The sequence below is a fragment of the Nannospalax galili genome, unplaced genomic scaffold (assembly GCF_000622305.1).
Source record: "Nannospalax galili isolate Female #2095 unplaced genomic scaffold, S.galili_v1.0 scaffold100, whole genome shotgun sequence".
Lineage (NCBI taxonomy): Eukaryota > Metazoa > Chordata > Mammalia > Rodentia > Spalacidae > Nannospalax > Nannospalax galili.
In genome coordinates, this window is record NW_008352891.1 from 7,081,314 (window position 1) to 7,095,775 (window position 14,462).

The following is a 14,462-nucleotide window of genomic DNA, read 5'->3' on the forward strand; positions in this document are numbered from 1 at the left end:
GTTAAATTCTGAAAACTTCATCTGTTACAGACTACCAAGGTAGTTTGTAGAAATGTTTAAAAAGCTGCTTAATTGCTTAATATAGGCATTTTAAAATTATTCTTAGTCTTGTCTTTTTTATTCTGTAGTATAGGTATCTGTAATGTTTCCTCTTTTTCTTTTTTCTCTTGAACTGTTTCTTATTGAGGGCAGTACCCTTGTTTCTTGAGGTTAAGCTATAACTTGGTCTAGGCCTGGTCCATGAGATGGCCATCTTAGAAGCTGTCTCTGCTGTGATATGAGTTACTTGTTACATATCACAATACGTAAATCTATCTTCAAGGGTATTTTCTTACACTATGTATATTAGCTGGGCTTATTTCAGCAGTGTAACTTGATAAATTTTTCTGTCACATGGCCTTATCTACCTTGTATTAAATACTATTCATATATGTACTTTCCCTTGACTTCCCTAGGGATCAGGCCCTGCCACAGGAATGGTGCTGTCGCTGAATTCAATGACTGTGGATGCCGTGTGTGAGAAACTGAGACACATAGAAGGGCTGGACCAGAGCATGCTGCCTCAGTACTGTGCAACAATAAAAAAGGTGATCTGTGTATTTGCATTTCATCGGCAGATAGGCCTGAGAGTGCAGGAACAGGCAGGACTCCAGACAGTGCATCTTCACACCAAGCTGCTGCAATGGGGGATCACTTAAGTAGAAGAGAGATTCTTCCTTTTTTGGATCCTAAAATTGCTCTTTTATCTAATTTTGTAAGTGAGTTAAAGAAAAAGGCTGAATTATAGTGCCATTTTAAAAATGATCTAAAATAAAAAAATAAAATGCCTTGATGAAAAATACAGGGCTCTAGGGAATTTCATGTTTAGATCAAGAGCTCATTCAGTGTGGAGCTGAGAATAGTCTCAGGCCTACTCATGTGTGGTGTATTATCTTCATGTGTACAGAGTGAGCATCTTTAATCTGAAAATCCCAAGTCGAAAATGTTCTAAAATATGAAACTTTTTGAGTTTGGAGACCAATATAAATCAAATGTCAGAGCCTTTCAGATTTTTATTTTGGAGATACTCAGTAAAGTCGGTGCAAATATTCCAAAATGAGGGAAACTGGAGTACTAGTAGTAGTTTTGGTCTCAGGCATTTAGGGTAAGGATACTCAGCCTTCAATATGTGTTCATATGATTTAATAATAATTATCAGTGTCAGCTTCATTACCCACAAGTTCTCATTTTTGTGTTGTAAGATTTATGATTACATCACATTTGAAGAACACATAGGATTGTGCTTGCAAGCCTGATGCATTCATGGAAGTTTATTTCTCCCAGTATTCTTATGGTTCCAGCAGCCATCCCAGAGTTGAGCAGTTCCTGGGAAGTTATTACGGGGAAGGCATTGCCACTGTGACATTAACCAAGTCCAGTTACAGATTTTTCTACTAATCTAAACTTTCATGTCACCATTATTAAAGTATATATTGATAGCAAACTTCTGAAGTTTATGTACTTCACAGAATTATGAGTATTTACACACATCATTTTATTAATCTTAACCCACCTTTAGTCAGAAAGATTTCAGCTAATATCCATTTTCTTATGGAGCTGGTTCATGCCTATCCTTGTCTATCTGAGTCAGTACCTCCTTTCCCACATACAAATCCCACTCTCCTCCAGGCAGCTGGTTAGAGTCAGGAAAGCCAGATCTTCAGCTGGTACAGTGACTCTACATTAGGACAGTGGTTTTCTGCCAATTACTCTTTACCCACTGTCCCTGATGTTTCGAAGTCTGTTACAGCAAGCAGGATCTTGTGTTTTAAATTCCCTGGTGTTTTCAGAACAGGGCTGCTGCCATGGGTGGGCTCTGTGTGCTTTTTCCTTCAGAATTAACCTAGAAATGGAACATCTTATTAGTTTCCAACATAGATTTTACTAGTTAATAAAGTCAGGCTTTATTTTTCATAAAATCGGGAAGCTACCCACCCTATTATTATGCTACCATTTCTCATTTGAGTGCAGCTGGAATTACAGAGACCTGAAAAGTAAAGACTATTTTGTAAGTTTGATAAACTTGGAAGTTAGTAGCTGGCCATTCTTTTTATTGTAAATGGTAAGCTGGCTTGTCAGACACACATCATTGGACTTTTGTCGGCAACCAACACATGCACAAGGACAGATGTTATTGTCCTCTCCAGCAGCTTGAGCTAATGTTAATATTTTCTCATATTGGAATAGGAAAATTGATGGTTTTATTGCTGCCCAGGACAGAGTTTTGGAAATATTTGAGAGGGCTGGTTGGATCCTGAAGTATGATTTGTTTCACATAAATGTTTGACACTTAGAAAAACATAAAGTGGTTTATGCTGGTGATTTTCAGCTCATTTATTATTTTGTTACATGGAATGAAAGCCTCTTTGAGGTCAGACCTACTAGTCTTTAATGACTTTGAAAACTAAATAGAATTGGACTTTCAATAACTAGCAATTCAGAATATTTTAGGTTTAGTTTGTGTTTATCTTTTTTTTTATTTTTATTCAGGCCAACATAAATGGCCGGGTATTGGCTCAGTGTAATATTGATGAACTGAAGAAAGAAATGAATATGAATTTTGGAGACTGGCATCTTTTCAGAAGCACAGTAAGATTTTGTAACATTACTATGATATTTATAGTGTATTATAACACTTAAAATTATTTGCAACATTGTTTAAAACCAGAATTAGAATGTACTAGCCTAAATTGTTATTTTTCCATATTAAATTTTAAAATGTTTTTACATGTAATGTGTGTGTGTGTGTGTGTGTGTGTGTGTGTGTGTGTGTACACATGCATGGATATGTGCCATGACACATGTGGTGATCAGCGAACACCTTTTTACGGAATCAGTTCTTTCCTTCCGTATGTGGTTCCTGAGGATGGAATTTAGGTCTTCAGGCTTAGTGGCAAGTGCCTTTATTCCATGAGCCATCTTGCCAGCCATATTAAATTTTGCTTTGTTTTGTTTTTTGTGTTTTTGGCTTTTTTGTTTTTGTTTTTGTTTTTGAGACAGGGTCTCTCTATAGCCCCATTGGACTAGAACTTTCTATGTAGACCAGGCTGGCCTCAGTCTCACAGAAATCTACCTGCCTCTGCTTCCCAAGTGCTGGGATTAAAGGTCTGTGCTACCCTGTCTGGATTAAATATTTTTTATTGAATTTTATACTGTATATAGACCAGTGTTATGGAGAATATTCATAGCAGCATGTAACAATCTTTGCCTTTTTGAGAAGAGGCCACTCACCAGTTTTCCATGTTTTTATTTGACAAAAACTTTCTCCTTGACCAACTCCAAACAGGCTGTGTCATCCAGGCCTCAACCTTTAGTGTCTGTTCTTGTCCATTGCTCTGTATTAGTAGGAATCCTGGTGAATCACTTTAAAGGAAACACCTCTTCCCTCTACCTTGACATGGGATCACCCTTGATACTGGTCAGACTACTCTTTGTCATCCATCCACTCCCAGGTGATGTCTGATCATCCTGGCTTGTCTTCAAGAATCTTGTCAAATTGGTTTACCTGTATTCCTCCTTGAACACTGGCCTTTTCCCAGCCCCTTCCTTGGCTATAAATTCCCACTTGTTCTTGCTATCTTTGTTGCTGAACTGGCTCTATGCTGAGATTTGTTTCCTACATTGCAGTAGCTCCTGACTAAAATATGCTCTTTCTGATTTATGCTCCAGCTCTGGTTTTCTTTAACATGTAGCAGTTGCATTTTGCTTTGTTCTCAAGTTTCAAAAGTTGTAAGCTAAAATAGTATAATGGATAGATTATAGACTGTATATGTTGATTTCTATTAGTACTTCTTTTAGCATTAATTACTAATTAAAATTTAAGGTAAGAAGATTAGGTACAAGTTCATTAGACATTACCTAATAGCAAGTATGTTTTCTTATTCCTAGTGTAGTAACTTTATAGTGTTTTATTACTAAAACTTTTCTAAAGAGTCTACAATGTGATTTGTCATTATAGATATCATATATATATATGTGTGTGTGTGTGTGTGTATTTCCCACTAAGGTATTAGAAATGAGAAGTGCAGAAAACCAGGTGGTCCCTGAAGACCCACGTTTTCTTAATGAAAACTCCAGTGCCCCAGTTCCGCATGGTGAATCTGCTCGTCGCTCTTCCCACAATGAATTGCCTCACACTGAACTTTCCAATCAAACTCCCTATACATTGAACTTCAGCTTTGAAGAACTGAACACACTTGGCCTAGATGAAGGCGCCCCACGTCACAGTAATCTAAGTTGGCAGGTATTTATTATCATTTTTTCATGTAATTGAAGAATAAAGGCAATATGAAAATAGTTGATACATTAATAGTCATTCAGAAAATGCTTATTAATACCCAGCTGGGCAAGATGATGGTTTCAGTACTCAAGGAGTCATGTTTATCTGAGGGGGAATAATCCGTGTAAGATATAGGGGAAAATAAGGTTATTTAGAAATTGAGAATAGTGAAAACACAGTCACATAGGGCAAGGGCCTAAAAGTAAGAACTGGGCTGAATTAGCATGGGTGCAAGTTTGACTTTTTATTGCTATTTTCCTATGAGACTGTGTAGTTATTAGATATAGTATATCTGTATTAGAAAACTAGCCCCATGTTATCCTGTTGAACCCTACAGTTTAGTTTTCCTATATTCACAGACACACACATCACACGCCATACTTGCTCTTTCTCTCCCTTGCTCAGGATGGGCTTCAATCCCTCAAGTGATTCTCCTGCCTCAGTCTCCTGAGTGCTAGAACCACAAGCCTGTAAAACTGTATGAGTTACTACACATATGTTCTGCATGGGGGATAGTCTTAGAAGAAGGACAGGTGAGCATCAGGAACAGAAGTATAAGTAAGGGATGCGTGAGGAATAGGGAGGCATTAGAAGAAAATAAGCTAGAGAGAACCAGAGCAGGGTGCAGAAGACCAGCGAGAGAGGCAAAAACAGGAACTACAAAGAAGTCATGTACTGAAGGGGACCAGAGTCTAGGAAGAGCAGTGCCTGGCTGTTGCCATTATTAAGGTGTTTGTTTGGTAATTAAAATCTTTACATTTTTTCCCTCCATACTGTATACCTTAAGTCAAGAAACCATTTTATTATTCAAAAATTGACTGATAGAGAAATTAGTTTACAATAGGCTAAATCCATGCTTGATCCTTTGGCCTCTGTTTCAGCAGCAGTGCTTCATTTCTTTTCCTTACATTCCTTTCAACTTTCTGAAGAGCTGCTCATCCTTACACCAACTATCTGGATGCTTCTGTCTATGACCTGGAAGCCAGGAGCATTCCCATTAGCACAGTAGTTCTCAAATTGCTCTTTAGTCTTAGCACCCCTTTGTACTCTTAAAAATTATTCAGGACACACACACACACACACACACACACACACACACACACACACACACACAATCACACTCACTTTAGTTGGTCACATGCCTGTAGTCCCAGCACTTGGGAGGCAGAGGCAGGTCGATCTCTGTGAGTTCAAGGACAGCCATGTCTACATAGTGAGTTCCAGGACAGCTGGGGCTACAGGGAGACCCTGTCTCAAAAAGGCCAAAAATAAAAAATAAAAATTATTCAGGATCCTGGGCTGGTGAGATGGCTCAGCAGGTAAAGATGCTTGCCACCAAGCCTGATAACCTGACTTTGATTCCCAAGACCCACATGATGGAAGAAAAGAATCAACTCCCAAAAGTTGTCCTCTGACCTACACACACGCACACACACACACACACACAAAGAGAGAGAGAGAGAGAGAGAGAGACAGAGACAGAGAGAGATAGTGAGAGATTGATTACTGAATGAATGAATGAATGAATGAATGAATGAAACAATAGATTATCAGGAACCAAAATAGTTGCTGGTGTAGGTTGCTATAAATAGTTAAATAGAAACTGAAAATGTTTCCAAATATCTATTCATTTGTTTTTATAAAGTTAACAACAACAACAAAAAAACTATACTTTTCCAAACAAAACAAATTCAGTGATAATGGATTAGCTTTGCACACATATTTAATGCCTGGCTTCATAGAAGAGGACTAGATCCCCATATGCTGCTGCCTTGAGTCTCTTGTAACCTCACACACATGTGGCTCTGGGAACTCCACTGGGCACTCTTGTGTGGATGAAGGTGAAAGGCAGAGAGCATTATCCTGTTCTTCAGAATGCAGTTTAGAACCTGCGTATCCCCTACACAGGGTGGCGCAGGCAGCATTCAAGAACAGCTCATTAGTAGATGGATCAAGGCACTGTGTTTCCAGCTGACTGAATCCCAGGTGACCTTCTCAGGGGGAGAGATGTTGTCCCCTTCCAGAGACAGAACCCCTGCCTTGTTCTAGTCCTTTGCTCTGGTCCCTTCTCAGATTTTCTTGATGCTTTCTCTTCCATTCCTAATCTGTCCCTTTTCCTAATCTGTCCTTTTGTTCCTCATTTGTTAGCTTTCCTAGAATCTAAAGCAACTCTAATCTTAAAACTTACTATTAGAAGCCAAATTTAAAACTACTTCATTCTTTATGAGCATATAGCAAACTGGCCTCACAGATTCTATTACAGTTCATTAGAAATCTTTATTACTTTTCTAATCTTAAGTACATTTTCTTCCTCTAAATTAAAATTTGACAGACACTTCTTATATAATTTCAGACAGGCTTTTTAAAATCATACCTTGAATACTTGAGCATTTTGTTTTTGAGATATGTTTTAATTTTCTTCTTTCTTCCAAGAAGAATTTTTAATCTATGAAAGTAACTTTTGTCTTAAAATTTAAAAGTTTAAAATTATTAGAAACAAGTGCTCAGATGATTTACACAACTAGAAATTATTTTAAATATTAACAGTAAATTAATCTTACTAAAATTTTTATAAAGTTTTCTAATAACAGAATTATTAAATTCACAGCTTTTGTTAAACTGTGTTAGGTAGATTTTTTTCAAAGGAAACTGGTATTATGATAACTTTTAAATTGTTAGTGTACATAGATATTTCCTAGCTGATGTTTATTATGTCTTTTTTTTCCTTCTTATATGAATTTTTAAAATATTTTTTTCTGTCTTCACAGTCACAAACTCGCAGAACCCCAAGTCTCTCGAGTCTCAATTCCCAGGATTCCAGTATTGAAATTTCAAAGCTTACTGATAAGGTGCAGGCTGAATATAGAGATGCTTATAGAGAATATATTGCGCAGATGTCCCAGTTAGAAGGGGGCACAGGGTCAGCAACAATCAGTGGCAGATCTTCTCCACATAGCACATACTACATAGGTCAGAGTTCATCAGGGGGCTCTATTCATTCTAATCTAGAACAAGAAAAGGGGAAGGAGAGTGAGCCAAAGCAGGATGATGGGAGGAAGTCTTTCTTAATGAAGAGGGGGGATGTCATAGATTACTCCTCATCTGGGGTGTCCACTAATGACGCCTCACCCCTGGACCCTATTACTGAAGAAGATGAAAAATCTGACCAGTCAGGTAGTAAGCTGCTCCCAGGCAAGAAATCCTCAGAAAGGTCCAGTCTCTTCCAGACAGATTTAAAGCTTAAGGGAGGTGGTCTGCGCTATCAGAAACTTCCAAGTGATGAAGATGAATCTGGTACAGAAGAATCAGATAATACTCCACTGCTCAAAGATGATAAGGATAAAAAGGCTGAAAGCAAAGCAGAGAGAATATCAAAGTCTCCAGAGCATAGTGCTGAGCCAATCAGGACATTCATTAAAGCAAAGGAGTATTTATCGGATGCCCTCCTTGACAAAAAAGACTCCTCAGATTCAGGAGTGAGATCCAATGAGAGTTCTCCCAATCACTCTCTTCACAATGAAGCAGCTGATGACTCCCAACTTGAAAAGGCAAATCTCATAGAGCTTGAAGATGACAGCCACAGTGGGAAGCGGGGAATACCACACAGCCTGAGTGGCCTGCAAGATCCAGTTGTAGCTCGAATGTCCATTTGCTCAGAAGATAAGAAAAGCCCTTCTGAATGCAGCCTGATAGCAAGCAGCCCTGAAGAAAGCTGGCCTGCATGCCAGAAGGCCTACAATCTGAACCGAACACCCAGCACTGTGACTCTGAACAACAACAGCACACCAGCCAATAGAGCCAATCAAAACTTTGATGACATGGAGGGGATCAGGGAAACCTCTCAGGTCATTTTGAGGCCTGGGTCCAGTCCCAACCCAACTGCTATTCAGAATGAAAATCTAAAGAGTGTGGTGCACAAGCGAAGTCAGCGTTCAAGTTACACAAGGCTTTCAAAAGATGCTTCAGAGCTGCACACAGCCTCTTCTGACAGCACAGGCTTTGGAGAGGAGAGAGAAAGCATTCTTTAGGGAAACCAAATAGAAGTAGAATTGCATTGTTCTACCCTTAGGACAAGATTGTCATGAATTTTGAATTTTTCCATCACAGTTATTCATCATATTCACACATCACAAATAATTTATAGATGATCAGGCCTTTGGTGAAAAAGACTTCTTCTGTCATATAGAGGAAAGCCAAAGAAACGATGGTTCACCAGTTGCCACCATTGTTGCCTTTGTCACAATTTAGTCTTACTAACACTGTTACCCCTTTCACTGGCTCATAACTCCACAGACTTTTATGAGAAATAATCAGGGTATAAAATTAGGTCAGAAGAAATGTTTATTTAGAGTTTAAAGGTCTTAACTCACGAAGAAAAAAATCCTAGAGATCCCCTTTATAGACCATTTATGAACCATTTGAGGGAAGGCAGAAGCAAATTTTGCTGGTAAACTATTCAGATAAGAATTTTCTAGGTTTTGGAGTATCCCAGAGACTAAAAGAGAATGCTTAGTAAATGGATAGTCAGAGACACATTGCTTATTAAAGTGGTTTTAAAATTTAAGTAGAAAATATATACTGAATAGGGTGATAGAAATTGGTAAGAAAGTGAGTCAGCAGGATCCAAAGTGCTATGTGTGCCTGGGCGTCACAAGTTGATAGCAGAGTTGGTAGAAGAGGGCAGAATATACCAGGATGCTCTCTCTAGACCCAGCCCTGGCTTCTAACACCATCCACCTCTGCCCCAGAAACCACCTTAGTCTATTCTGCAACTCTTAAAGTATGCATCTAACTTAGCTTAGCCAAGAGAGGAGAAAAATGTGAATTCCTTTTTTTAAAAAATGGTGCTGGGGTTCAAACCCAGGACCTGAAAAATGCTGGGTAAAGTCCTCTATCACCTAGCTACATCCCCAGCCCCAAACATGTGTTCTTTCTTGGGAGAATCAGGAACATATGGGCACTAAGAGGCACTAGTAAATGTGTACTGAGTGAATACATGAGGAAGTTATTACATCAAAAGGGTTAGTGGCACCAGAAAATGGCAAGAAAAATTAATTAGGCAGAATTAAATTACTGCTTTCTGTACCAGAGCAGTTTATCTAGTGCGTCTGTTCCTGAATCAGCACCTTAATCCTGGGGAGAAATAATTTAAAAAAGAAATACTGTTTTTAAAAAAGTTTAAAAGCATGTAACAAAGCAAGAGTGAAGAAAAGAGCTAGCTGGTGTAACTGTGACACTACCATTTCCATTTTTAGCCATTAGAAGAATGGCCGTGTGCATTTAGGTATCATGTAGACTAGAGATGTGCCTGCCATCCATCATGCATTGGAATGTCGTGTTAACATAGCTTGTGTATGCAGAGTTAGTTCTGGCAGTATATCCTAAGTCACAGGTAGGATTTGTAGGTGGTGAGGTCATAGAGTTAGTGTCATGCTTTGATGTTTGTCATTGAATAGATCTGTATTAATATGCTGCTTATTTACCTGACGTTACAGTAGTAGCTGCTCTGTGTTTCACTGCCTTGATATTTGGGTGTAATCAAGCATTTTCATAAAGTGCATATTTTGCATGGTCTTTAACAAGTGTTTTAGCTGTTACTGACATATCTTGAAGTGTTCACATGCTACTGTTGATAGTGTTTATCACTTTGCAATATCATGTAATTAGCAAATATTTCTGAGGCAGTTTTTTCCTTTCAGGTGAGTAGTTGCAGCTTACAATCACGGGAGAATGTTATTTATACTGTTTGTGCCATTAATCCTGGAGTACCAAGTGTACAAGTAGATTTAGAAAACAATAAAAAGTTGCATGCTATTCTGACTCATGGATTTTATTCACTACATTGATAATGATTCACACGATTAAAAATTAAAAAGTGGTTTGTGTGTTTGTTTTGCCATATATGTGAAGTTTGTGAAGACATAGGTCATGAAGTCAGCAAAAGTGTTCCCCATAGCCCTTGCTTGTCTTTCTGAGAAAGCTTAGCTCCCAGTGTCCAACTGTGCTCTCTTGAAGCTTCAGTACCCACAGAACATTGGCATCATGGCACTGGGCAGTCCATTCTGTAGCCAGAAGGCAGGTGACCCAAATCCTAGAGAAGATCGGTTTACTCCATGAACACTCTGGGCCAGTTTGCTTTCTCCTCCTGATGCAGAGATTGACAGACCAAATGGGTTCCTGAGTCACAATGACCCTCTGAATCTGCATGTCAGTTATGTGTCTCTGTCTATAACACATAGCTCAGTCTGATTTACACATAGGCAAATTTTGCATTAAGCTGAATGGAAATAATAGAAAAAAATGAGGCTCTAATCCTGCAAGTTCTTTAGGTTCTGACTCACAGTTGAACATTATTTGAACCATCTTACCTCCACCTTCAGCCACAGAGGGTTCTGTTGGTGTAGCATCGTATAACTCACTGTGGCCATAGGGAGGCTACTTTTGAGTACATCTGTGGGGAAGACCAGAAATGAATAGAAACTTGGTATTTTTCATTTGAAGCAACTTTTCCAGTGCTGAATGATTAAGGTTCAGAATCCTACACTGTGAAGTTTAAAAATTTGTGAAAACTGAACCTTGTTGGGCAAGGTGGCACATGTCTGTAATCCCAGTACTCAGGAGATAGAGGCAGGAGAATCAGGAGTTCAAAGCCAATCTAGGCTCCATAGTGGACTTTAGGCCAGCCTGGCTTATGTGAGACTCTGTCTCAAAAGCTAAAAAAGAAAACTGAAACAGTTCGATAATAAAAGGACAGTTTGTCTTCATGTGATATTTTATGTAAGTTCTAAATATAGTCAGAATAATTTTAATTATGTAGCCAAGTAATTTGAGAGTTGTATTTGCTTAAATTCTCATCTTGAGAACTCTTTAGAAATTATTTGCATGTTATAGTGCTGTGATAAAGTAATTTGTGATCATGATTTTTTTTTCTTACAAATGCCAATAAGAATTTTTTTGAATAACATTAAATCCTTTTTTTGTCTGGCTAAAGTACTAAATTTAAAAGGTTTTAAGACTATGTAATTTTTGGTTACACCAGGAATTCTCAGCCTCTTTAGAAATGTGCTAGAGTTAAAAAAAAAAAAAAATCCTGAATTCCTGGTTAACTCCTGAATAGATCACTCTGCTTACCAGGAAAGGAGAGAGAGGGCTCCCTTTATTTTATGGGTGAATGACCTTCAGGGATTAGATAGGGAGAAAGGTGCAATAAAATTAATTTTTTTGGCAAATACTTGGTACAGGGCCCCAGCCTGCATTGGTCCCCACCTTCTTTCCTGGGCTTCACAGACACTTGGCAGAAGGGAAAAGCAAGTGAGGACACCCTCCTGCTTGAGGGAGGCTAGCCATCTGCAATGACTGCCTTCCCCCACTCAAGTGGAAGCACAGGCCACAGTTACATGAGTGAACTGAAAAGTAGAAATTTGTAGATAACAGTGAGCTGGCCCTAGATGGCGTTTAAAGGGCTCATCACTTGGCAAAGGTTGAGAATCCCTGGTTGAGACTAAGTAAGTGGAAAGGCCTTAAAGTCTTACATGATGTTAAACCCTTTCCTGCCTAGGAAGAAAATGCTGCCCTGAGCTAGATAGACAGCGCTTCAGAAGATCCGGTCTAAACTGAGGTATGTAAAAACCAGCCTTCAAAGTAAGAAGCATCTAGAACAGTTGCTAGGAATTAACCACTGCCACTTACATGACTGAAGATTTTTCAATAAAGTAAGCAGCAAACTGCAGCCCTGGCCACATGTTCTCATCTTGGCTGGTGCTGTGGATGAAAGGCTTCTAGGGGTGTTCTGGAACTTAGAGCTGAAACCCTTTTTGAGTGGGGCCTCAGTGGCTATATGATGAGAAACCATTTGGAAAATAATTTATAATAGAGGGGTTCATCATGAAGGAAGGGTAATGACTGATGTTCCTTGACTCAGGATAGGATCTCATCCTGATAATCCCAGCAGAAAATGAGAGTCTCCTACATTGAAGATATATTGAATACCCCTACCCAACACCCCAGAACAGCACTCAGTGGAATGTCTGGGGGTTCCCCCCAGGATGGCAATGGTGCCTGGGAGCACTGTCATAAGCCCCAGGAAGGAGCAAAATTCAGAATTTGAAGCATGGTTTTACCAAAATCCTAACTGGAGTGAAGACCAACCTAAATTATAAAAACAAAATAAAGCAAAACAACAACAAAAAATGTGATTTCTCACATATTGGCAGTGTTACTGTCTCTAAGCACATAAAATATTCTGTCTGCCTGGAGGTGCGGCCAGTAGTCATTGATTCACAGAGTGCACATGAACCCTAACCTCTCCAGCTAAAGTTGTTCTGTGTAGTGACTTACTACAGTTTATAGTAGGAGCTCTTGTTGCAATCTAGCAAAACATGAAATAGCATAGCAAAATGAATTATTAAAATATTAAGACATGAGTGAATGAAAATTTACTTTTAAAACAATACATGTCCTATATTTGAATTAAGCTGTTAGAGATCATCTTGATTTTTCACTATTATAATTTTAACATGTTTATACGTATTTACCTCCTTTTCTTTCAAGGCAACAAGGGCTCTAGACCATAGTACTCTGCCCATAGACCAAGCAACGCTTCTTTCTCATTCTCCCAGCAGCTGGGTTAGTTTTTACAGCTGGCTTCCTCACCACATATCTGGGTGAAGAAGACATGGCCACTACCCAGTAACCCTGCATGCATTCGGCTGGAGAAGAGATGTCACCTCTTTATTTGTTCTCCATAATTGTAGGAGTTAAATTAGCTTAATTAGTTTAATAAAGTGTTACTTTTATGCAATTTTAGGCAAAAGCCCAATGTATGGCAAAAACATGTAAATAATCTATATAGCCTCATTTCATGTCATGTAGCATGTGCCTGATAGTTATCCAATAAAAAGTTGCACTTCTCTCAAAATTACCAGAGTTCCTGACACTCACACTTTTTAAATGTTTCTTAAAACTTTTAGACTGCGTGCTGTCATATTTAATATGAATTGAACTTCTTTTATTTTAAAAGAAATTTTCTTTTTGGATTCTTTGCATTTTTTCCATATTTTACCTGGGTTCTTTTCAGTCTTTTTGTGTCTGTTTTCTTAGAACTTGCCACATATTCATCCTATTTTACACAAAACAGCCATTAGTGCAGTAGAATGGGAAGAAACTCCAACACAGCTTTTTAGACAGACTCAACTTCACATAGTTTGAGACACTCGATAGATATTTTTGTGAGTGAATAAAGAATATCTAGAGTAATGAAACTAGTAGAATCTGCCTACACGACCTTCACAGGGTCTTCAGAACACTAAATGTCAATGCCTTCGTGCTGTGTGTCTTCAGCACAGTTCCTCGCCAGGCCCCTTCCCTCCCACTTTATACCCACCCCATCACCTGCCTTTTCTGTTTGTGATTCCAGCAATCTTTCAAGAATACTTCATTAAAAACTCTCAAGCCACTGGGCATGGTGGCTCTGGTCTTTAGTCCCAGCTCTTGGGAGGCAGAAACAGGCCAGTAGGAGGTACAGGGAGACCCTGGTTCAAAATGAAACCTCCCAAGGATGGACACCCACAGCCCACCATGGTAAGCTACATCATTTTTAAGTGCTAGGCAGTGTGCCTTGCCACAGCTGTGCTTTGAGACCCTCCTGTGTACTTTAAACCCTTACTTTAGTGGAGAGGCCCACCTTATACATCAGTATAACTCTAGAATCAAACTAAACCAGTTCAGTTCTGCACTTTACATTCATTATTGAAAGTATATTAAATTGTAACTTAGCTGTGGTGAGTCTTCAATTAGGGTATGTAATTTCAGTGTGACTATTCAATACCAGGACCATCACAGTGCTTGAAAAGGTTAACTTATCCAGCTCAGACCTTCAAGCTTTCTTTCAGTGGGGTTATTTTCTTTGACCAGCCCTCATCATCTTCATCATTCCCTATCTCAGACCACTCTGACTGACCTATAAAAAGCACGTTCTGCTAGGATTCCATATGGAGTATTTTTTATATGAGTGAGTAAGTATGTTGTTTGAAATTCTTACCATGTTGAGGCAGGCAAACCACTGTAACAGCCATACCCTAGTCTCATCGACCTAATGCATTTGAACTTCATTTCTTGTTTGAGTAACAGTTCAGTGTTACCTAAG

At 38.8% G+C, this 14,462-nt stretch overlaps 1 protein-coding gene across 10 annotated transcripts in view; it reads left to right on the forward strand.

The window, feature by feature from the left end:
* The window catches only part of Kidins220 (kinase D interacting substrate 220), a 109,957-nt gene extending 98,020 nt beyond the window's left edge, over positions 1 to 11,937 (forward strand). For 6 of the 10 annotated variants that reach the window (XM_029554578.1, XM_029554580.1, XM_029554582.1 and 3 more), the window contains 4 exons: positions 456 to 587; positions 2,530 to 2,628; positions 4,046 to 4,282; positions 7,087 to 9,121. In XM_029554578.1, coding sequence (XP_029410438.1) covers positions 456 to 587; positions 2,530 to 2,628; positions 4,046 to 4,282; positions 7,087 to 8,346 — 1,728 coding nt within the window. In that variant the 3' untranslated portion in view covers positions 8,347 to 9,121. Of the gene's footprint in view, positions 1 to 455; positions 588 to 2,529; positions 2,629 to 4,045; positions 4,283 to 7,086; positions 10,133 to 11,876 lie in introns of those variants that run through there. The other 4 variants (XM_029554585.1, XM_029554584.1, XM_008850142.3 and 1 more) reach the window with 3 other exon arrangements.
* The last annotated feature ends 2,525 nt before the right edge of the window (positions 11,938 to 14,462 follow it).